General features: G+C 36.6%; 1 protein-coding gene across 1 annotated transcript; it reads left to right on the top strand.

Moving 5' to 3' along the window:
* The first annotated feature begins 734 nt into the window (after window positions 1–734).
* Window positions 735–25,874, top strand: LOC107597868 (TBC1 domain family member 19). Its single transcript, XM_016289062.1, has 18 exons — window positions 735–783; window positions 968–1,042; window positions 1,124–1,187; window positions 2,345–2,391; window positions 2,733–2,843; window positions 5,541–5,613; window positions 5,936–5,974; window positions 6,644–6,756; window positions 12,134–12,208; window positions 12,495–12,557; window positions 14,604–14,688; window positions 14,771–14,815; window positions 15,023–15,055; window positions 15,139–15,248; window positions 15,398–15,465; window positions 20,365–20,480; window positions 20,783–20,853; window positions 25,553–25,874. Exons 1-18 carry the CDS (start codon window positions 766–768, stop codon window positions 25,625–25,627), a joined length of 1,281 nt encoding a protein of 426 aa, XP_016144548.1. The 5' UTR covers window positions 735–765; the 3' UTR covers window positions 25,628–25,874.
* The last annotated feature ends 310 nt before the right edge of the window (window positions 25,875–26,184 follow it).

Raw genomic sequence — 26,184 nt, 5'->3', positions numbered from 1 at the left:
TTTCTATTTCAGATAAATGCTGTTCTTCTAAACTTTCTATTCAACAAAGAAACCTGAAAAAATTCTACTCCGCTGTTTTTAACATAATAATACATGAATTTTTAGCAGCAAATCAGAATATTAGAATGATTTCTGAAGGATCATGTGACTGGAGTAATGATGCTAAAAAATATAGCTTTGAAATCACAGAAATAAATTACATTTTAAAATATTTTCAAATAGAAAACAGTTATTTTAAATAGTAAAAATATTTCAAAATGTTACTGTTTTTGTGTTACTGTCATTTTGGATTAAATAAATGCAGGCTTGGTGAGCAGAAGAGACTTCTTTAAAAGCATTAAAAATCTTACTGTTAAAAAACTTTTGACTGGTAGTGCATGTTAGGGAGCAGGTTGCTGAAGCCACGCCCACCTAGCTCGACGGTGGTGACAGCAGCGGCAATCCACCTGTCACTCAAGTGGCCACGCCCTTAATTATGCAGAACTTTAAGGCTTAATATAATTTAAACAGATGACTTATAAAAAAATTCACCCCCCTCACAGTTGTCATGAAGGGCAAAATTAGCTATATAGACCAAAATCATTTTTGAACCAGGCTGTAAACATGTTTTTTTCTGCTGTAAAGTCGGCCATTTTAACATGGGGAGTCTATGGGATTGACTCCCTTTTGCAGCCAGGCTCTAGCGGCCAGTTGATGAATTACAGTTTAAGTCACTTCCGTGTTGGCTTCACGAGAGAGAGTGGGAGGTTGCCGCTTGTTTGTAACATGACCATACTCGTTTTGGTGAGATGTTTTGCTTGAAAAGTATGTGCTATTTTATTTACAATAGATTTCACTCGTTTTTTATTTTGTTATATTTAGCGAAGACATTCATACATTGGGTGTGGCCTGAGTGTCCAAACACATTTTTGGAGCCATGCAGAGTGCATAGACGACTGATAGTTTGTCTTGTGTGTGTTTGTTGTAGGTGAACTGGGAGAAGAGGATCCTGAAGAGTTTGAACAGTATGTGCACTGAGTTGGGAATTCCATTGGCACGGAAGGTAAAGGTTTATTTCATTGTATGTACAATGACACATGTGCGTTTGAGCAATTAAACTGTCTTTTTTTTTCCTTTTATACAGCGGCCAGTCCCAGAGCAGAAAGAGCTGACAAATAAATGGAACGAGATGGGAACTGATGAACCAGGTAATGCAGACACTCACAGTCTGTTCTTCCACTCTGACATACTCAAGGTTACATCCCAGTGTGTGTGTGTGTGCGTGCGTGCATGTGTGTTCATGCATTGCAGAATGTTTACACACAGAGGTTTGGCTCACACACAGAAGCCCTGAGCAGTATAACAGCTCCATAACAATGCTATCAGTTTGCAGTGTATATGATAACATTCACCGCTTTCTGCAGGACACTGGCATAAACAGCCCTTCCTGTGAATCCAGAGCATGTCCAGATGCCTGGACCACATCCCAATTACTAAAGCTATTGCTTACCTTCTTCCTTGCGTTCTTTCTTCTGCTTGCACTTTGATTCTCTTGTTCTTGTTCTGTCTTACAATTTCAGCACGACTTTCAAAACATAAAGTAATATTGCCAGATTAACAGATTTTGTTCATGTTAGAGGATTACTTGCAAAATGAAAATTTGGTCATCATTTATCACTCACTCACTCACTCACTCATTTAGTTGGTTAACATGTTTTTTTCCCTTCTTTGGAACACAAAGGTTTATGCTCTTTTCCAATTGGATGGGGATTTTTGTATGTCCAAAAAAATACACTCATTTAGTTGGTTAACATGTTTTTTTCCTTCTTTGGAACACAAAGGTTTATGCTCTTTTCCAATTGGATGGGGATTTTTGTATGTCCAAAAAAATACATTGGAAGTATCATATACATCATATAAAATCATATACAAATTGTATGCCATATTCCAGGTCTTCTGAAGCTGTATAATAGCTGTCTGAGATTTTGGAAAGTTGTTATTTATTTAAACAAGTAGTAATACTCCAGTACTGCATTTTTTTCTGTGTGTACTTTATATATATTTTTCTGATCAGTCGCCAGAGTTTTAAAAACTGACAGCATCTTTTAGCTGTTATTAATCATTGTGGATGTGAAATGCCACAGATAACAGAGAGCAATTAAGATACTGAGGTTGCAAGTTAAGGTTCCCATTACTTAAAGAGCTATTATGTCTGCTGCATTATAAAAACTATAACAATGTCTTTGACATTATTGCAGGGTTAAGATTGAGAGAATTTCGTCATCATGTTTTCAATGACACTAATTGGTAGGCTATTATAATATACAAGTTTGGAAGCACTCAGATCTGTGTTTTCTTATTGCAGACCTAAGCAAATTCAGGCCTGTCTACGCACCCAAAGACTTCATTGAGGTGGGTCTCACTTACATAATCAAATCAGTTTATTGAAAACATCCGGTCCAGATGAGAAAGATAGGCCTGGATATGAAACAGCTGATTGGATTCCCTCGGGAAATGTTCAGTTAAATTACTCTCGAGTGAGAATTGACTGAGCGGTTGTTTTGATAGCACCACAGAGCCACTGTGTTTACACTTATGAATGGTTTATTTATTGCTGGCTATATATAATTGGCATATTCAGCTGGGATAAGAGGGTTTTGTAGAAGGTTGTAGCATTTATCATGTCTCACTTTTTACTATACATATGTATTCTTATTTAGGTAATATGAAACATAATATTTCTTGTTGTGTAGGTGTTGGTTGGTTTAAAAAACCCAAATAACGAGCGCAGTGACGATCTCACAGTCAGAAGCCACTGGGGATTAATCCAGGTTTCCCTCAACGTCCGTGACATTCCTCAAATGGTGAGTCTCCCTTTTTTTATTTCACTTCCTTCTATTTTTTTTAATGTCAAGACACAAAGAATGTGCATCGTGACTGCTGATTATCATCTGAAACCATTTCTTTAAACAAATTACAGTAATCAAGGGTTAGAGAAAAAGCTAAATGATTGTGGAAACTATCTTGGTGCTCACTGCCTTTTTTTCACCAGCTGAAGCTTTGATTCATTTTGATTTTCAATGTTTTTTGTGGAGTTTGACATGCTGAATACCAAAATCATATTTTTGTTTAACAGCATTAACAGCGGTCAAAGAAATATTACAAGCTAACTAACAGGGTTTTTGCGGGTCTTAAAGAAGTCTTAAAAAGTCTTACATTTAGTTGTATCAAATTTAAGGCCTTAAAAAGTCTTAAATTGTACAAGAAAGTCTTAATTATGATTTCAAGAGGTCTTAAATTTGGGGACGGAAAGACCAGAATTGCGATATGGCTGAATGTGATGATTAAACTTCAAAAGGCTATGATTTGATTTCATGAAATAAACATGAGCGCTGCATGTTCTAAGTCCGGTGCAGCGCTGCTTTGTGTTCTGCTGCTACCGGGGAAACAGTTATATTTCTACAAAACGCTCCACCCGCTGGCAGAGAATGAATGAGCATTTTCAATAAAACTGTTGTTTTGTTCAGAGTTCAGACCAATGCGAAAATCGACCCATGTTTTTACCTTGCAAACACGCAGAGCTTTAAATGTGAACTGGTGGATCGATAAGAAGACAATGCATTATAAAAATCTAAAGAGCATAGGGGTGTGCGATATGTATGGTCTGCGATAGTATCGTTGTTGTTGTTTTAATGATGATTTGATATTATCGAGTATATCTCGAAAAGCAAACAAAACACCTACAGAGGGCACGCATACATTAGATGATGAAGTCTAGCAGGTTAGACTAATGCACGCATTTAGAGTGCTTTCTTTCACTGCATTAATCAGTCTATTAAAATGCATTTAGAATTATCACATCATTCAAGATATGGGGCAGAAAATTGATATATTTATGTAATTTCATATAGTTAATATCACACGAAGAGTGCTGTTTTTTTCTCCAAAAGTCAGCATGATTACAAATGTGATATTGATTTTATACAACAGTTCAATAAACAAGAAGTTAATATTAAGAGACTTACGTTTTAGACACCGTATTTCCTGCTTTTGCTCTATTTCTCCAACAAAACCCATTTCAAACACAGCCACAGCACTTTTTGCGTCTCTGAGCAACACGATGGTGTTTCGTTCCTGAATGAATCAACCGTGTAAATGATTCGGTTCAGTTGCAATGACTCACTTAACAGTGACTTGCTGCCACCTACTGGCAGTTTTAATTTCACGTTTAAGGTACCTTTTCATTTTTAAAATAATTTCATACTTCAGTTTTCAATGTTTTATGTTTAAAATATTAAAACATTATTTATGCATTTGTAACTGCAGGTTGGAGTATTCCATGTCCCTCAGAGCTGCAAATACATCTAAATGCCATTTCAGATGCAGCTTCTGTGTTTCCTCTGCATTGCAAAGATCAATTTTGTTGATACTGATTTCATTTGCTTGGTAACAGTCCAAATGCAAGAATTTGACTCAAAATATGGTGCACACTTTTAAAGAAAAAATGGCTTAGAAGTAAAAATGCCCATAAAACTAGTTGGAAATGATTACTTTCTATCACTGCTGTGAACTGACCACACAGAATATGAAGAATATAAGCTGAATATAAGAGTCAGCTGTCAGCACAATTAGAGATAAGCTATCAGCACTATAACACACTCTATAGCAAAATATTGTCTAATTATCGTTATCGATAAAATCCCAGAAAATTATCGAGATATAATTTTTTGTCAATATCGCACACCCTAATTTGTTATTTAATTGATATAATACTTTATTGATAATAATTGTTTAAATTAATATAATAATTAATACTTTTGACTCGTCCATTTTCTTAAAAATGGTTTAAAGGCTGAAATGTAAAGTTGATCATTTTATAAAACGTTTTGTTTTTGTGAAAACTTGTATCTGAACTGTAAATTATGCTTTTTACAGTTTAATATGGTACTATAGACATTGCCCTACCCCGCTCATATGGTATTAATTTTATTTGTGCAGGTCTTAAAAAAGTATTTAAAAAGTCTTAAATTTGAGCTTAAAAATCCTGACTAAAAAAAACGTATAAAAGCTAATCTGTTATTACTCATGCATAAAAATTACATGCACAGTACTGAGCTAACAACATTGAGTCGTCCAGAACTTCATAAGTGTATGCTGGATGTTCCCACAATGCTCTGGAATGTTCAAGAAAGCACTAGAATAATACAGAATGTTATAGAAACTTCTAGTATGTTCCAATGCTCGCAAAAGCAAAATATCTTTAAAAACATGCAAAATTAGTACAAAAATGTTTCTGTACTAAACCAATGTTTCAGAATTAATAACAGGTTCTAAAATTTACCTGACTTAAATATTTACCAGAATAATGATGTTACGTGCAAATAAATAGTACAATAATAATTAGCACCACAGAATTACACAACCATAACATTTGAAGTGAAACTAATTTTTGTTACATTGTCTCATGCATTGTCTCACAATAATTATAAATGATCATAAATATAACCCACGTCCATTGGTAGGGATGAGATTTTTTGACCAGTTATTTGTATTTGTTGCAGAGGGAAATGTATCCAGAACTAGGTCTTACTTATGGACAGCTTGGTATAGACGATCACACTCATGTTCCTCCAGGTAATTATTTACACATTTCATCCATAACATGATGAGTAATGGGGTAATATTACATGGGATGAGCTCTACTACCGTCAGATCCCTTTCACACTAGTCCAAATAGGATGTTCCTCCTGTTTTTGATAAACTCTTCTCTTACTGTCACGCCACAAGTCAACAGAGGCTTCACCTAAACTCTGCTTGTAATGTTTTGACCCTATGAACTCTCTATGTAGTGTGTTTATGTATTGTATTTAATGTTACCAAAGAGGTTCAGTGCTCGTGTTTAAATATTGGTGTTGCCCTCTCACTTCTTTTCTGTTTCTCCGCTGTTTCAACACAGATTTGTTTGAGAGTGAGCACATTCACATTGGAAAAAAAGGTAAAAATAAACTCTCTTTGTCGTTATCATGACACGAATGCTTGTTTAATACTGCTTTATCACTGGGTCTTGTGGAGAATATTTGTTTAATATTTGACATTCCATTCCCCCTAAAATAATACAGTACTGGTCAGATTTTGAAGGCAGCATAGATGCTTCCTCCACTGCCTGTGATATCCCATGATGCTATACATAAAAAAAACAGAATGGTGTAAATTTAGTACAATTATAATTGTTTTCAACACTGATAATAATAAGAATTGTAACCCAAGTACTAAATCAGCATATTAGGATGATTTCTGAAGGATCATGTGACAATTGAAGAATGGGTTAATGGCTGCTGAACATTCAGATTTGCCATCACATGAATGTATATGCTGATACATTTTAAAACATAATAAAATAGAAAACAGTTCAGTTGTAATAATATTTCACAATATTACTGTTTTACTGCATTTTTGATCTCTTGAATGTGCTCCAGATCATTAGACATTATATTACGGTTTTCTTTAGGATGCACCTTCATGTACAAAACAATACTTGTTTTGTCAGTGACAGATTTGGCATCAAGGCAGCTGCTTTAGGTTTTAGACACATCCAGAAGGTTTCTCTCAAAAAGTGTTTACTAAGATGTGTTAGGGTCCCACTTGTTTTTCTGCATTTCTGTAGTGGTGAGCGAGCAAGACAGTGCAGCGGCGCAGCAGTACAGCAGACAGGGCTGCCCCACCGGTCTCAGGGCCCAGCTGTGGTCTCTCATCCTGAATACTACTAATGATCCTGAGGTAATGACTCCATTTCAAACTGCATTTAGAAAGGGGACACTGTTTTGACAGTTATTCCAGATGGAAGTGAGCCAGTGAATTTGTGTGTGTGTGTGTGTGTGTTTATGTTATGGTACTGCCCTGCACTTATCAGAGTCTTCACTTGAAGTGCTTCTTTAGAGTAAAGTGGTTTCAGTAGCCATTTTCAAAGGGAATATGTACAGTGGGGCAAAAAAGTATTTAGTCAGCCACCAATTGTGCAAGTTCTCCCACTTAAAAAGATGAGAGAGGCCTGTAATTTTCATCATAGGTATACCTCAACTATGAGAGACAAAATGAGAAAAAAAACCCCCAGAAAATCACATTGTAGGATTTTTAAAGAATTAATTGGTAAATTCCTCGGTAAAATAAGTATTTGGTCACCTACAAACAAGCAAGATTTCTGGCTCTCACAGACCTGTAACTTCTTCTTTAAGAGGCTCCTCTGTCCTCCACTTGTTACCTGGATTAATGGCATCTGTTTGAACTCGTTATCAGTATAAAAGACACCTGTCCACAACCTCAAACAGTCACACTCCAAACTCCACCATGGCCAAGACCAAAGAGCTGTCAAAGGACACCAGAAACAAAATTGTAGACCTGCACCAGGCTGGGAAGACTGAATCTGCAATAGGTAAGCAGCTTGGTGTGAAGAAATCAACTGTGGGAGCAATTATTAGAAAATGGAAGACATACAAGACCACTGATAATCTCCCTCGATCTGGGGCTCCATGCAAGATCTCACCCCGTGGGGTCAAAATGATCACAAGAACTGTGAGCAAAAATCCCAGAACCACACGGGGGGACCTAGTGAATGACCTGCAGAGAGCTGGGACCAAAGTAACAAAGGCTACAATCAGTAACACACTGCGCCGCCAGGGACTCAAATCCAGTGCCAAATCGTGTCCCCCTGCTTAAGCCAGTACATGTCCAGGCCCGTCTGAAGTTTGCTAGAGAGCATTTGGATGATCCAGAAGAGGATTGGGAGAATGTCATATGGTCAGATGAAACCAAAATAGAACTTTTTGGTAAAAACTCAACTTGAGGAGAAAGAATGCTGAGTTGCATCCAAAGAACACCATACCTACTGTGAAGCATGGGGGTGGAAACATCATGCTTTGGGGCTGTTTTTCTGCAAAGGGACCAGGACGACTGATCCGTATAAACGAAAGAATGAATGGGGCCATGTATCATGAGATTTTGAGTGAAAACCTCCTTCCATCAACAAGGGCATTGAAGATGAAACGTGGCTGGGTCTTTCAGCATGACAATGATCCCAAACACACCGCCCAGGCAACGAAGGAGTGGCTTCGTAAGAAGAATTTCAAGGTCCTGGAGTGGCCTAGCCAGCCTCCAGATCTCAACCCCATAGAAAATCTTTGGAGGGAGTTGAAAATCCATGTTGCCCAGCGACAGCCCCAAAACATTACTGCTTTATTGGTCTTATGAAGTATTCTAATTTGTTGAGATGGTGGGTTTTTGTAAAATGTGAGCCAAAATCATCACAATTAAAAGAACCAAAGACTTCAACTACTTCAGTCTGTGTGCATTGAATTTATTTAATACACGAGTTTCACAATTTGAGTTTAATTACTGAAATAAATGAACTTTTCCACGACATTCTAATTTATTGAGATGCACCTGTTTATAACTGTTTAAAGTTTGGGGTCAGTATGATTTTTTTTATTTATTTTTTTTTTAAGAAATTGTTACTTTTACTCAGCAAGAACATATTAAATTGATCATAAGTGACAATTATATAAAAAATTCCAATAATCTCTATTCCTTTGAACTTACTATTCATCAAAGATTCCCAATGAAAATGTCAAATGGATCATGGTGATACATTGATAATAATAAGAAATGTTTCTTGAGCACAAAATCAGCATATTAGAATGATTTATAAAATATCACGTTGACACTAAAGACTCAAGTAATGACTGTGAAAAATTCAGCTTTGCCATCACAGGAATACATAGCATTTAAAAAAAAACCATTCTTAAATTATAATGTTTTACAATATTACTGTTTTTACTGTATTTCTAATCAAATTAATGACCTTGGTGAACACAAGAGACTTCTTTCACAAACCCCAGTCTATAGTAGACCCCAGGTAGTGTATATATACCATACTTTTTTCTCCCTTTCTTACAAACACAGTCATGCACAGATCCTCAAACATATATAAAACTACCATAAATATTTAGGTACCTTTAAACAGATGCAACCATTTGTATATCTTAATTGTCATTTATGGCAGTTGGTGTGAACATGTGCCAGAACTGACATTTTATGGGTATTTATTTGTACTTATCAGACACATTCATGGCTGAAATGTTCCATATGCTGTCTAAATTACAGTTTCAGAGTACAAGTAGTAAAAGCATTACACTGTTTTATGAGGGTTAATAAAAATTTAATATAAGATGTAAACATTTTTACAGTAGAGATTTTGTTAAGGCTCAAATCAAGTTGAGATCAGAATTAAGTATGTTTGGTTGGTGTGAAACCAGTTTTTGCTGATGTGTACCATATTTGAGCCATATCTGAGTTTGCTTTAAAAGGTGGTTTGGTAGCTGCTATTAATGATGTATAATTTGCATGCTTTTTATAGCATAATGCCTTTCAAAATGTGAAAAGACATTTGAAATTGTATGCTGGTCCAGACCAAGCAGTCCAGTCAAGTGTGAAAACAGTCATAATCCTTCCTAATAAAATTTGCTTTGAGTTGCTTGTGGGGCAGAAATGACAGAGCAGGTACCCACTGTGATTTTTCACACTGGCCATCTAATAGCTGCCATTTTCAGATGTGAAACAATGTCTCCCAGCTGGCTGATGGGTCCTTGGGCCTTCATTAAAGCAGTGAAACAGCATCTGGAGAATGTACTTTTCCTATGTGTTAATAAGAAGACAAACACCCGGCGTGGGGCGACACATTTTAAACAAGTAGAGTAATCCCTCACTTTTTGAGCTAGTGCTGTAGATGTGGGCAGGACAGGAGCCAGTGGAATGACAGAGAGGGGAAGAGGGGAAATCACAAGAGGTTTAAATGTTTCAGGTGGAACAATTATGTAACTGCTGATAAAGCAGCTGTCTGGATGACAGCGACCAGCTCACATGCCTATTCTCAGAAAAATGGGGAAAATTATCCTCTCCCTCTGGGTAACAGGAGGGCAATGGGCTTTTAAAAAGACTCATGATTGGAGCCTGTCTTAGGGCGTAAATGTTTAAAATGATAAGGGATAATCAAAGGTAATTATGATAAAGTTAGCTTGCAGTTATGATTTCCAAGTAAGAACTTCCTGGGAGGACTTGTCTTCAATGCAGGAAAATTGAAAGTTTTTGACTACAGTGTCTCTTCATGAACAGTATTATTGGTATGGTAACACTTTACTATAGGGACCAATTCTCACTATTAACTAGTTGCTTATTACACTGAACAAAATTATAAATGCAACACTTTTGTTTTTGCCCCCATTTGTCATGAGCTGAACTCAAAGATCTAAGACTTATTCTATGTACACAAAAGGCCAATTTCTCTCAAATATTGTTCACAAATCTGTCTAAATCTGTGTTAGTGAGCACTTCTCCTTTGCCGAGATAATCCATTCACCTCACAGGTGTGGCATATCAAGATGCTGATTAGACAACATGATTATTGCACAGGTGTGCCTTAGGCTGGCCACAATAAATGGCCACTCTAAAATGTGCAGTTTTATCACACAGCACAATGCCACAGATGTCGCAAGTTTTGAGGGAGCGTGCAATTGGCATGCTGAATGCAGGAATGTCCACCAGAGCTGTTGCCCGTGAATTGAATGTTAATTTCTCTACCATAAGCCGTCTCCAAAGGCATTTCAGGGAATTTGGCAGTACATCCAACCGGCCTCACAACCGCAGACCACGTGTAACCACACCAGCCCAGGACCTCCACATCCAGCATCTTCACCTCCAAGATCGTCTGAGACCAGCCACCCGGACAGCTGCTGCAACAATCGGTTTGCATAACCAAAGAATTTCTGCACAAACTGTCAGAAACCGTTTCAAGGAAGCTCATCTGCATGCTCGTCGTCCTCATCGGGGTCTCGACCTGACTGCAGTTCGTCGTCGTAACCGACTTGAGTGGGCAAATGCTCACATTCGATGGCGTCTGGCACTTTGGAGAGGTGTTCTCTTCTCTTCAACCTGATCAACTCTATGCGAAGGAGATGTGTTGCACTGCGAGAAGCAAATGGTGGTCACACCAGATACTGACTGGTTTTCGGACCCCCCAATACAGTAAAACTGCACATTTTAGAGTGGCCTTTTTGTTGTGGCCAGCCTAAAGCACACTTGTGCAATAATCATGCTGTCTAATCAGCATCTTGATATGCTACACCTGTGAGGTGGATGGATTATCTCGGCAAAGGAGAAGTGCTCACTAACACAGATTTAGACAGATTTGTGAACAATATTTGAGAGAAATAGGCCTTTTGTGTACATAGAAAAAGTCTTAGATCTTTGAGTTCAGCTCATGAAAAATGGGGGCAAAAACAAAAGTGTTGCATTTATAATTTTGTTCAGTGTAGCATGCATATATTGGCTGTTTATTAGTACTTATAAAGCACATATTCTGCATGACCATATTTTACATCCCTAATCCTACCCAATGCCTAAACTTAAAGGGATATTTCACCTTCAGTTGCTAGTCCCCATTGACTTCCATAGTATGAAAAAAAACACTATGCAAGTCAATGGGAACCAGCAACTGAAGGTGAACTATCCCTTTAATATCTACCTCACTAACTATTAATAAGCAGCAAATTAGGAGTTTGGAATGGTTTGAATGGTTAATAGCCAGAATTGGACCTTAAAATAAAGTGTGACCATATTATTCTAATGTAATTATATATATGAAAAATGAAATATATCATATATATATACAGTGGGGAAAAAAAGTATTTAGTCAGCCACCAATTGTGCAAGTTCTCCCACTTAATAAGATGAGAGAGGCCTGTAATTTTCATCATATATATATGAAAAATGAAAATGGCATTTAGTTATAAAAAAATATTGCACGACTATAAAAATAAATATCATAGATGATTTAGATCTGGTTCTAATTATCTGCAGTGATCTGTTCCAGTACAGCCTTTTGTGACATTTAACATTTTTGACCCAGCAATCTTATTAATATGCTGCTTACAATAGCAATTTAATTCGTTAATTGGTTAGTATAATTAACTTAGCTGTAATGACTGGGGATAGTTTGATCTGCGTATAGGTGCTTCTTTATCCATTATGTATTGGTTAATTCAATTCAGCAGACTGAGATAAATTGACTCTGTGTCAATTCTTTTGTTTTTATTTCATTAAACAGGACATAACACATTATGAACAGCTGAAGGCTAGAGTCATACACCATGACCTGCTGGTGGACAACCTAATATATAAGGTACATTTACAGTATAGTTTATTTGATGGAAATGGTTTTGTATACACCATTTGTTCTATTGAATATTCTATAATAGGTTTTAACAAATAGAGAGTAATAGTTCTGAAAGACCCATCTCTTCCAAGATCAAGCTTACAGTATATGCTTAACTGGTAAACAGATACAATGGCAATAGGATTAAATTGTTTTTGTTTGCAATACTATTATGTATTTAAAAATTGTCCCATTTTTGTACCCCTAGTGCATCTGTTTTCTGATTAAAATGCCTGATGATTTTTCTTCTCAGGATGTGAAGCTTACTGCAAGTAATGACGATTACTACTTTGTGTTTGAGGACTATTTATATCAAGTGAGTTAATGCATGTCACTCTCTGTTACACATATACAACACAACCTTTCAGTCAGCTGATTACAAATGAGAATTCTCACAAATGAGAGTCTTTGGTAATCAAAGGAGGAGAACATTTCCCAAGTTAGTTTGAACTTGACTTTGATAGAGGTCTTTGAACACGTATATTGCTGTAGACTAAACTCGTGAGAATGTTACCCATGTAAAATCATGCTCTTTGACCTCGTGTACCTAAAACCAGATAGATACAGATAGGACTGTTGTGTAGTCGCACAGATAGACCTCTCGAAATAGACTTCTCTATTCATGGGGAATTCATGAGTCATATGAGCTTTATTAAATTTCCACTGCTTGATATTCACTTTCACCACAAAATCATAATCAAGTTTAATTTGCAGGTTAATTTTTCCTATAAAATAGCTAAACATGCTCAGATACACTGCCTTTAATATGAGGCCTTTTTAGGGAATAATGCACTCTTCCTAAATTAGTTTAATAAATGGTTATGAAAAAATTAAGTTCAGCAATTATTCCTGAAGAGCAAGCAATTTGAGAGAGATTTTTTAAAGTTGCTGTTTACTTGTGTTTCATTAGCTGGTATCCTCTGGACAACCATCAATATTCCTCTTTACTTCTGTCCTGAGACTGTTTGTGTCTGAGTTTTCTCTCAAATATTCAACAGAAATAGCCAGTTGTTTGGAGCTTCACAAGCACATTGTGTTGTCACTATGGAACAGTAATACGAATTGCAGGTGTGAGGTGATAAAGGAGCTGGACTGCTTGTAAATATTGGTTTAGTGTGAACTCTTTTGGTAGTTCAAGAATTTCAGACGCTGTGTGGTCATGATATGATTATTAGAGAGGTGAATTTTATGAAAAGTAGGGTCAAAATTGTCATAATTACTATTCAGTCCAAAAACGTCTCTTTGTAGTGTATTAGCAAGAGCGAACAGATATTCAAACTCTAAAGGTTCTCTGTGATGACATTGCTTTATTATAATATAGTATAATATAATGGAACTTGGCCGAGCACAATTTGCAACCACAATGCTAGGGTGTTGTGAGAGGTTGCCAGGGTGTTACTGTGTGGTTGTTTTTTGTTTGCAAATACCAAAAAATATTTCAAAATATGAAAAAAAAGACTTGGTTGGAGCTTTTAGGTCACTAGCACTGTATTTGGCCACTTATGGTTATAAAAGCTTTAGAAATGCATTAAAAACAATTGAAGAAAATGCAGTTACTGAAAAACCGCCATCATGGAAAGCAGATATAACTGATTTTAAAAAGACTGCTGTTTTTAAAATTAATTATATTTCCATTTTGAGGTAATAAAAAAAGAAAGAACATATCTGCTTGACCTCTGCAGGCTAAAGCTCTAAAGTGGCTCTTCAAATGCAATTGGACCAGGAAATAAGCAATAGCAAAGATACAATGTGTGAGTAATCCATGTCTGTGTGTGCTGGCAATTATAGCGTTATGCAGTGATGACGGATTTTTGTAGGCCAACCCGGAAGTTAGTTTCACTCTGATTTTCTTACCAAAACCTAATTGTTTTTTTTTTCTTCCAGAAACGGCTATAAACAACTATACTATAGTCACTAGCATTAAGCTTATGACAACTTTTTAAGTGTTTATGTAAAACGATTTTTCCTACAAGTTTTAGAATAGTTTGCAAGTGTGATAAACACACTGAGGCTGTAAAAGCAGACTAGTGAGTAGATGATTTTACCTGTTCGGTGTGATGTTTAATGTTCCCGATAACATTTGTAGTCCTGTTAAGCCACTTGCTAGCAAGCTTTTACTGGTCTTGCTGGCACAAGTTAGCAGATTAATAAAAGCTTTTACTGATCTAATTATGTCATAGAATAAAACATGAAAATTCAGTTTGTGATAACGTAACAGCCATTTAACCAAAAACCAATTCAAAAACCCCATTGTCTTCAGGACGATAGAACAGGAAATGCTAAAATGCTAACTCAATTCCTGTTTTTGGCCTTCAAAAATCATCCCTGCATCACTCTATTTTTCCATTGTTTTTCTCCACAGGTCTTGCTGTGTTTTTCTCGAGACACTGCAGTCCTGGAGCATTTCAACTACAACTGTGCTACACCGCCTAAATCTTGCATCCAAAGTAATGTCTTTTGAATATTTAGCTTTGTTGATATAATATCTTCCTTAGCTTCTTTTCAGTCTATAAAATGTATTTTTCTCAGGCAAGTCTGGCTCAGAGCAGTGTGCTGTGGTTTACCCCCCGAATGGTGAGAGAGAAGCTTTTACAAGCACAGTATTTGCATCAAAGCATGTCCCAGCATGCACCTTATAGTCTTCATTTGTTGAATTCTCTGAAATGTGTCAGAAACCAGGGCCAGTGCATTTAATAGATGATTTATTCGTTTTCAGTTTTCCAAAATAATTTTGTAATAACAGTAATTGTTATAACAGAAAATGACCTATCTGTCCCATAGGTGTCATTCCATTTCATGGATTCTCAATGTATGGTGAGTATGAAGAATAAAGCACATAACCTCAAAAAGCTAAATATATTTAGTAAACAATCATCTATCTGTATCCTGTGCTGCAGTTGCACCACTGTGTTTCTTATATAATGAGCCTTCGAAGCTGTACAGCGTATTTAGAGAGATGTATATTCGCTACTTCTTCAGACTACACTCTATCTCCTCACATCCATCTGTGAGTATCTTGTGTGTGCATGTGTGACGTTGATGTAACATGATTGATTGCCTTTGTGTCAGTTTACTTAGGATGATGGCTGTTTCTGAGCTCACCAAACCTGTGTGTGTATGTGTGTGTGTTAGGGTACAGTGTCTTTGTGCTTGCAGTTTGAGAGATTACTGCAGACTCATCTTCCCCAGCTTTTCTACCATCTACGAGAGATTGGAGCCCAGCCGTGAGTTCACATTGCAGATTACTCAATCAATTAATTTTTAGTGTACCTTGTATGATACACTATATAAAAAATATGAAAATTGGTCTTTATTCTTGTTTATTGGTTCTTTGTCATTTATTAGGGGCCAATCACAGAATCGTTTAGTTTCCTAGACGGTTTGTGCAATTGTATCTGTTAGTCTTCTTCGTCTTCATCTTCGTCGTCTTCTTCTTCTTCTTCAACTCTGGAAGTCTATGAAAGCCCATAGAATTGCTTGCGTGAAGGTTATGAAATTTGGCACACAGAGGACAGTCGCAATATTAACCATAGCAAATTTTAAGTCTCTATCTCAGATTCTCTAGCGCCACCAATAGGCCAAATTTGCACCCATATTTTTGCTAGTAACTTTTAAACTGTAAGGTCTAGAAGCAAAAATATTTTTGCCTTGGCTCATGGCGAGTCAAATGCATACCAAAATGTAAATTTCTACTTGGCAAAATATTTCCAATGGAGTAAACCATTCTTGTAAAGCGTGTTAATGATTTTTTTATTAAATTCACACAAAAATGGACATGAGGCTATATCTTTAGTGGATTCTTACCAAATTTTGTACGTGTTATGACAAGCATGACTTGAGGGCACAGGAGTAGCTTTGGCATGGCGCCACCTACTGGTCAAAAATATATAAACAATTGCCATTTTTGTTTATAATTTCTGAACAGTTTAATCAATCATAAGACTGATATCATTAGATTTGGAGCAGCATACCAAATCAGATCATACCCAATTTTCCTGTGTCAGCCATTTTGAACGTGGACCATTTCAAATTTTGTAGTAAAATTCTGTATTTTACAAACGCTTTAGCTTATTGTTATGACTCTTATGAATATTATAGAACCACTTGGGGGTAAAGTTATGAAATTGGGCAAACAGATAGAGGAGACACACTGCACGATTTTTCGGCTGTCCCAGACATTGAAACAATCGTGGCGATTTCTGCAGATTGTGCCTCATAATCAGTGGTCCTGTGTCGTACAGTGAGAGAGGTTCAAAGACTGCAGTTGTCACGTTCTTGTGACCAAAGACACAGCCTGATCATCGCACAGTGTGTTTGCTGGTACGATCCACGTTTACTGACCAACCAATAAAAATGCGACATGAAATCAATTCGACATGGCGCTAAAACAAAACTACTTACCTAAAGCTCTTATCCCTTCCTCTTTCGCCGCTTCCACTTTTTTCAGCACACATAAAAACTACAACTGCTAAGGTGTGATTTATCATGCTCTTTTTGTTTACCTCTAGCGCATGCTGATAAGAGTTTTATTCTTCTATAGTAACATGCATCGTAGCCTACGAGTCAATAGGTGTAATCATCGTACAGTCTACACACATGTCGTGGCCAGGTTTATTAGATCCATGTCACACAGTGTAGCATGCAATGATCTTATAGGATTGCTAAAATCATGCAGTGTGTTTCGGGTTTAACAGGGGTCTCCAACTCTGCTCCTGGAGAGCTACCATACTGCAGATTTCAGCTTCAATCCTAATCAAACACACCTCAACCAGCTAATCAAGGTTTTCAGGGCTACTTAATTATAGACAGGTGTGTTGAAGCAAGGTTGGAACTTAAAGGAACACTCCACTATTTTTGAAAATAGGCTCATTTTCCAACTCCCCTAGAGTTAAACAGTTGCGTTTTACCGTTTTCGAATCCATTCAGCCGATCTCCGGGTCTGGCGGTAGCACTTTTAGCTGTAGCTTAGCATAGATCATTGAATCTGATTAGGCCGTTAGCATCTCGCTCAAAAATGACCAAAGAGTTTCTATATTGTTCCTATTTAAAACTTGACTCTTCTGTAGTTACATCGTGTATTAAGACGACGGAAAATGAAAAGTTGCTCCATGGTTGTATATCAAAAAATATACACTTTTTGATATACCATAAAAAAAAAAAGGTAGCCCATCTGAATTAGGACATTTAGGCTATCCATCTAATAGTAGCCTACCAAAATCTTATTAACAGTAGAAGTTAAATCTTACTGTAGTCTTCAAATCTGGGTACTGTTTAAAATCACAAAGGGAGTTTGGTCCCATCAGGCTAACATGACAGTCACGACTCATGCAGCTGTAAGGTTTTCTTTTTCTTTTGTTTTTACTTGCGATCTTCACAACACGCATTACATTGCGTATTTATGCATATTTGGCGCCACCTATTGTTGTGGGTGTATTATTGACATGTCAAAGTCTAGACCCTGAATATAAGACGACCGCGTTTTTTCAGATGTATTTCCAAGAAACAAACATTGTCTTATACAGTGGGGAAAAAAGTATTTAGTCAGCCACCAATTGTGCAAGTTCTCCCACTTAAAAAGATGAGAGAGGCCTGTAATTTTCATCATAGGTATACCTCAACTATGAGAGACAAAATGAGAAAAAAAAACCCCCAGAAAATCACATTGTAGGATTTTTAAAGAATTTATTTGCAAATTATGGTGGAAAATAAGTATTTGGTACAATACGGTAATAATCCTTTCATAAAAACGGAATTTACTGTATAACGCAGAATTTCATTATTTTTGACGAATAAATAAAAAACAGGTCAGTACATGTATATAGACTGTGTCTATGGATATTAAACTGCAAAAATACTTATTTAAATACGAATCCTCATGTTCTGCATGCTCATTTGATTACCAGAAAATACACAACAGAATTTGTGAAAAATATTGGTTACACTTTACTTGAAGGGGTGTGCATAAAACTGACATGACACCTACATAATCATGACATGACACATGTCATGAATATGAAGGTTTTTTATGCATGTTTATGACAACTGTCATTAAGTGTCATTCACTCAGTTATGTAATTTTTAATGCAAAGATGACATTGTTTGATATGTCTTTGTTATGGGCTATGGTTAGGGGTAGGGGTAGGGTTAGGTTAGGGTTAGGTCAAATAATGTCATATTTGCATTAAAAAGGACATAACTGAGCGAATGACACTTAATGACGGTTGTCATAAACATGCATAAAACCTCCTTCATATTCATGAGATGTGTAATGTCATGATTATGAAAGTGTCATGTCAGTCTTATGCACACCCCTTCAAGTAAAGTGTTACCAAAATATTATTCATTATTATTATTTATTCATATTAGATGCTTACATTTGGAAAAGCTGTGTTTCCTGCATAAACCTGACCCTGTTAGTTTGGCCGTAGCTTGCTTGACCTACACAGTTACCTTGTTTAATTTCTTAATTCAAGTTATATATATTTTGTTCTATTTGTGTTATTTATAATAAGTGAAGTTTACTGCTAAGTGCACTGATGTCAGACTCATTTTGAATAATAAAGTTTATTTATATATTCTGTATATTTTATATACAGTACCAGTCAAAAGTTGAATGGGAAGTGTGTCCAAACTTTTGACTATACTGTACTATAGTATAGCCTACACATAAAGAATGTCGGCCGATATATCGATATCGGTCTTTTTTTATCGGCATTTATCGGCATCAGCCCCCAAAAAAACCATATCGGTCGGGCTCTACAAACAATTACAGCACTTTCAGAACCTTATTGTGTCGCTGTTCATTTCCTATAAAATATGTTAAGTATGACAGCATGGTAAATAAAAAATAAAGAATACATATACATATATAATGTGTTTGTGTGTGTGTGTGAGAGAGAGAGTACGGTAAAACAGGAAAAATTACACCTGTAATTTCAAAGTGAAGGCTTATGATAGACCCTACTCTTAAAAGCACTCTTTTATTTCGTTCTTAAACAACCAACCAATCACATTCTTAAAAAGACTGTGTCATAGCTAGCAATGGGGTCAACCCCGCCTCCTCACTAAGATAAAAGTTTTTGTCTTTTCCTCGCTCAGAGTTGCTCTCAGATTGGTCCTGAATCACTTTTAAGCTAAGACTCCTATTTAGAGGTTTTTAAGATAAATTAGGAGCTCTCTGAGAGGATTCTTAGAATCCTTAAGGATACGGGCCCTGTCTTTACTGAGTAATTAAAGACAGCTTCGTAGCTCCTTTTATTTTACCTCTGTTGTGCTTAATTGCCCCTTAATTGGGCCCCTTAATCTAGCATCTATGTAATCTTGTATCTTTAGATGAATAACAAAATAATCTATTTAATAAAATTCTTATATTTATGGCAAGGATAATAGGATAATATTCCAACCTTAACTATTAAGGATCTGTGCAAAACTTTCCAAAGTTGATGATTTCAACTTGCTGAATAATAAAATAATAAAACAATGAAAGAGAGACCAAAGCAATATTAAGCGACCACCAGAACCACCACAAGAGGCTAAGAACCACCCAGAACACATTATAATAGCAACTGCATAGGAACATGATTAAAACCACCTAGAACATCAACCACACAGCAATGGGTTAAAAACCTCTTAGCAACTGAAAAGCATCATGCTAAATCACCTTAGTAACTTAGTAACCTAACTTAATAGCCACAGGCTAAACACCACCAAGGAGCACCTTAGCAAATGCATTGCAATGTGCTAAAAACACTGTAATCTTACAATCTATGCATACATAAAGCTTATGTTTCTTTAGTTTCCTGCTGAAAAAATTATACTTTTAAATATAATTTATTATTATTCTCAAGTGTGAATGTTCATTAATGTCTCATTTATTATGCATACTCACATGAAGCTTATGTTGCTTTAGTTTCCAGTTGAAATGTTGAAGTCACTTCAGTGACAGTGTTACATTGTAACTGTGCATCTCCATCTAGTGGATGAATTATGCACACACAAGTCTCACACCTCAACATTTGTGAAAGCAAATAACAGAAATTTTGAATAAGGGTTTAGATCTATACTGTGTGTATGTTTTGGGGAGTGTTTCTCAGTGTGTGTGTGTGTGTGTGTATCTTCCTTAGGTTGCGTATTGCCTTTAAGTGGATAGTCCGGGCCTTCTCAGGATACCTGTCCACTGACCAGCTCCTATTGTTATGGGACCGTATCCTAGGATATGATTCCTTAGAGATAGTAGCAGGTAGAACGATATTTTCTAATGTCTGACCTTTTACCAACTATTATGAACATGAAACATATCATTTTACTGTCACTTCACTGTTTCAAATCACATATTGAATGCAGCCAGAGTTTGATGTCAGGTACTTATTGGATAAATAGTTAATCACTGTGTTTAGGAGGTGTTAAACTGTTTTTAATTTACCTTCATTTTGAAAATGTGACCTCTATGTTAGGGCGCTCTTAAATAAGAAGGGTCAGTCAGTTATATGGCATACACCCAATTTCCTGGATGATGACTATTTGTCTGTCCCTCTTTTTCAGTCCTGGCCGCTGCTGTCTTTGTCTTCCGAGCCGAAAACCTAATGGAAGTGACATCACTGGCATCAGCTGAGGTTGTTACTTGTGTGTGTGTTAAGCAATACAAAAATAGTGTCTTCATTTACAGCCAACACTAGTAACCCAGTCCACCCAAGGCACATGTTTCAAAATTGCTGGGATAACCACTTTTTAAAAGTGGACCAAGTCCCCCACACCCCAGCTCTAAAATGTTTTGACGATGTGATGGGAATTTTAGCATGACAGTTAACTGTCGACACTATATGTGTGTGTGTGTATCCTTCTGTGCCTTTGTATGTGTAACAGTTTATAACTCATTACTAGTTTATAACTCATTACTTAAAAGAATATCTGGGTTTAGTACAAGTTAAGGCTAATAAGAAGCATTTGTGGCATGATGTTGATTACTACAAAATAGTTTCCAATTGTCCTTAGTTTTTTTTCTTTGTAAACACAAATATCAATGTGTTCCATTGAGGCACTTACAATGGAAGTAAATAGGAACACAATGTAAACAATAAGAGTGTTAACACTGATTTTAGTTAGGAATAAATTGCTTACTAACCTTTCTGTGTGAAGTTACATCCAATTTTACATCTTTGTTGCCATTACAATGTAACATGATAATTTGGGTAACATTGGGTGAAGATTCCCCTTCACTGTCATTGAAAAAGCCTGTATACAGTAACCAAGATCATTGTTTTAAGGAAAACAGGAGACAACTCTAAATTATTTAATATCATTCTACAAATTCTGATTTAGCTTAGCTTGTACTGAACCCAGAAAATGTCTTGAAATCAGAGGCACTTAGTGTATATGTTGATAAAAACATAAGTGCACTGATGTCAGACTCATTTTGAATAATAAAGTTTATTTATATATTCTGTATATTTTATATACAGTACCAGTCAAAAGTTGAATGGGAAGTGTGTCCAAACTTTTGACTATACTGTACTATAGTATAGCCTACACATAAAGAATGTCGGCCGATATATCGATATCGGTCTTTTTTTATCGGCATTTATCGGCATCAGCCCCCAAAAAAACCATATCGGTCGGGCTCTACAAACAATTACAGCACTTTCAGAACCTTATTGTGTCGCTGTTCATTTCCTATAAAATATGTTAAGTATGACAGCATGGTAAATAAAAAATAAAGAATACATATACATATATAATGTGTTTGTGTGTGTGTGTGAGAGAGAGAGTACGGTAAAACAGGAAAAATTACACCTGTAATTTCAAAGTGAAGGCTTATGATAGACCCTACTCTTAAAAGCACTCTTTTATTTCGTTCTTAAACAACCAACCAATCACATTCTTAAAACATATACATATATAATGTGTTTGTGTGTGTGTGTGAGAGAGAGAGTACGGTAAAACAGGAAAAATTACACCTGTAATTTCAAAGTGAAGGCTTATGATAGACCCTACTCTTAAAAGCACTCTTTTATTTCGTTCTTAAACAACCAACCAATCACATTCTTAAAAAGACTGTGTCATAGCTAGCAATGGGGTCAACCCCGCCTCCTCACTAAGATAAAAGTTTTTGTCTTTTCCTCGCTCAGAGTTGCTCTCAGATTGGTCCTGAATCACTTTTAAGCTAAGACTCCTATTTAGAGGTTTTTAAGATAAATTAGGAGCTCTCTGAGAGGATTCTTAGAATCCTTAAGGATACGGGCCCTGTCTTTACTGAGTAATTAAAGACAGCTTCGTAGCTCCTTTTATTTTACCTCTGTTGTGCTTAATTGCCCCTTAATTGGGCCCCTTAATCTAGCATCTATGTAATCTTGTATCTTTAGATGAATAACAAAATAATCTATTTAATAAAATTCTTATATTTATGGCAAGGATAATATTCTAAACCCCCAACCTTAACTATTAAGGATCTGTGCAAAACTTTCCAAAGTTGATGATTTCAACTTGCTGAATAATAAAATGGATTTACAATGAAAGAGAGACCAAAGCAATATTAAGCGACCACCAGAACCACCACAAGAGGCTAAGAACCACCCAGAACACATTATAATAGCAACTGCATAGGAACATGATTAAAACCACCTAGAACATCAACCACACAGCAATGGGTTAAAAACCTCTTAGCAACTGAAAAGCATCATGCTAAATCACCTTAGTAACTTAGTAACCTAACTTAATAGCCACAGGCTAAACACCACCAAGGAGCACCTTAGCAAATGCATTGCAATGTGCTAAAAACACTGTAATCTTACAATCTATGCATACATAAAGCTTATGTTTCTTTAGTTTCCTGCTGAAAAAATTATACTTTTAAATATAATTTATTATTATTCTCAAGTGTGAATGTTCATTAATGTCTCATTTATTATGCATACTCACATGAAGCTTATGTTGCTTTAGTTTCCAGTTGAAATGTTGAAGTCACTTCAGTGACAGTGTTACATTGTAACTGTGCATCTCCATCTAGTGGATGAATTATGCACACACAAGTCTCACACCTCAACATTTGTGAAAGCAAATAACAGAAATTTTGAATAAGGGTTTAGATCTATACTGTGTGTATGTTTTGGGGAGTGTTTCTCAGTGTGTGTGTGTGTGTGTGTATCTTCCTTAGGTTGCGTATTGCCTTTAAGTGGATAGTCCGGGCCTTCTCAGGATACCTGTCCACTGACCAGCTCCTATTGTTATGGGACCGTATCCTAGGATATGATTCCTTAGAGATAGTAGCAGGTAGAACGATATTTTCTAATGTCTGACCTTTTACCAACTATTATGAACATGAAACATATCATTTTACTGTCACTTCACTGTTTCAAATCACATATTGAATGCAGCCAGAGTTTGATGTCAGGTACTTATTGGATAAATAGTTAATCACTGTGTTTAGGAGGTGTTAAACTGTTTTTAATTTACCTTCATTTTGAAAATGTGACCTCTATGTTAGGGCGCTCTTAAATAAGAAGGGTCAGTCAGTTATATGGCATACACCCAATTTCCTGGATGATGACTGTTTGTCTGTCCCTCTTTTTCAGTCCTGGCCGCTGCTGTCTTTGTCTTCCGAGCCGAAAACCTAATGGAAGTGACATCACTGGCATCAGCTGAGGTTGTTACTTGTGTGTGTGTTAAGCAATACAAAAATAGTGTCTTCATTTACAGCCAACACTAGTAACCCAGTCCACCCAAGGCACATGTTTCAAAATTGCTGGGATAACCACTTTTTAAAAGTGGACCAAGTCCCCCACACCCCAGCTCTAAAATGTTTTGACGATGTGATGGGAATTTTAGCATGACAGTTAACTGTCGACACTATATGTGTGTGTGTGTATCCTTCTGTGCCTTTGTATGTGTAACAGTTTATAACTCATTACTAGTTTATAACTCATTACTTAAAAGAATATCTGGGTTTAGTACAAGTTAAGGCTAATAAGAAGCATTTGTGGCATGATGTTGATTACTACAAAATAGTTTCCAATTGTCCTTAGTTTTTTTTCTTTGTAAACACAAATATCAATGTGTTCCATTGAGGCACTTACAATGGAAGTAAATAGGAACACAATGTAAACAATAAGAGTGTTAACACTGATTTTAGTTAGGAATAAATTGCTTACTAACCTTTCTGTGTGAAGTTACATCCAATTTTACATCTTTGTTGCCATTACAATGTAACATGATAATTTGGGTAACATTGGGTGAAGATTCCCCTTCACTGTCATTGAAAAAGCCTGTATACAGTAACCAAGATCATTGTTTTAAGGAAAACAGGAGACAACTCTAAATTATTTAATATCATTCTACAAATTCTGATTTAGCTTAGCTTGTACTGAACCCAGAAAATGTCTTGAAATCAGAGGCACTTAGTGTATATGTTGATAAAAACAAGTTTTTTACCTAACATTTTTATATGCAAAAGCCCATATTAAACTTAATTTCTACATGTTTAACTTTTATGAAAGCATCCTATGCTAGTTAAAAGGTCTGCACTGTCGGATGCTGTGGCATGCAACTGCTTGATTGACAGCTGTAGTAAAAGTGCATCTGACCTGCTTTCATTAATTCTGTCTGTAACCCGCAGTGACGCACGGCCTGGGCCCCAAGACACTGTGAAGATGCTGCTGGACAGTATCTGCTTGCTTATGTACCACCTGGTCCCTACAGGAGAAAGTATCATAACACGTTGTATTTTTAGCGCCCAGGCCTGGTCATGAAACATTAGAGGAGACGTGCTAACCTGATAGGGGCCTCTAAATTTATTTGCTTCCAATTCCTTAAGGACCGAAGCTTGAGAACATTTGATGCCCTCTGAAGGCCCCCGCCCAAACGGCTCCTGTGAGGCGGATGCACTCTTAGCACCTTCCAAGCTCTTGAGTCACATCAGTGCGGGCCAGCAGACTCCATTTGGTGAAACTGGGCTGACGGTTATGCGTCTTTGTAGTTCGGCTAAAGGTGTGGTCACATCAGCAAATTTTCTCATGCATAAAAAAAGGTCATTATGCATTGTCAATAACATTGTCAGTTTCAAACTGAGTTTGTTGGTGAGTGCGGCAAATTCGTATGACCAACTTGAAGATCTCAGAAATCTGCATGCTGAACTTGCACGAAACATGACCGCACCTTAGGTGCCTGGTGTTTTTATTGCCAGGCAATCGGAATGGATGCCTCTGTTGTGAATATTTACCATAATGGACAACACTAGCTTAAGTCTACAGCCGCGCTTGTATATTACATGGCCAGAAAGAGTCTTTGTTTTTGCATGTTCAATTTTTTTTCTTCTTGCAGGCTGTTCTTGCAGACCTCTCAACCCTGAAGGTGATGCCCTTGCTGCAGATCTTCCTCTTCGCCACCTCCGTCTGAGAAGCTGGCGGTGTGTTTGTCTGTTTTGGTGGCTGGATGTTCCAGTCCATTTTCATTTGATGTTGACTTTAAAGGGATAGTTTACCCAAAAATTAAAATGTACTCACCCTCATGTCATTCCAATGACATTTGTATAACATTTAGTATGTCTTTCTGTCTTTGGAACATAAAAGAAAATGATTGAAGAATATTGGTGATCTCATAGTTTTGGTTACCATTGACTAGACAGAAGGGGAAAAAAAACTAGACATGGAACAGAATAATTTATGATTTATATGCTGTCATTTGATTTTTATTATCTTAAACATTCTATATACATACTGTATATACACGCGTATATACACATATATGAATATATGTATTGATGAGCCATTACATCATGGCCACCTAACCTGTAGGACCTCCTTTAGCCCACAAAACAGTGGCCACATGGCGAGGTCATGGATCTCCTGGGGTATCTGGTAACATAATGTCAACAGCAAGTCCTCCAGTTCCTGTACATTGCGGGATGGTGGTGATGTAGCGTGAACCCGCTTTTCCAAGTGGAACCACAGATG

Source organism: Sinocyclocheilus grahami, unplaced genomic scaffold, assembly GCF_001515645.1.
Source record: "Sinocyclocheilus grahami isolate Dianchi unplaced genomic scaffold, SAMN03320097.WGS_v1.1 scaffold240.1, whole genome shotgun sequence".
NCBI classification, from domain to species: domain Eukaryota; kingdom Metazoa; phylum Chordata; class Actinopteri; order Cypriniformes; family Cyprinidae; genus Sinocyclocheilus; species Sinocyclocheilus grahami.
Note: the sequence above shows the minus strand (reverse complement) of the source record. Positions and strands in the feature narration are given on the sequence as shown.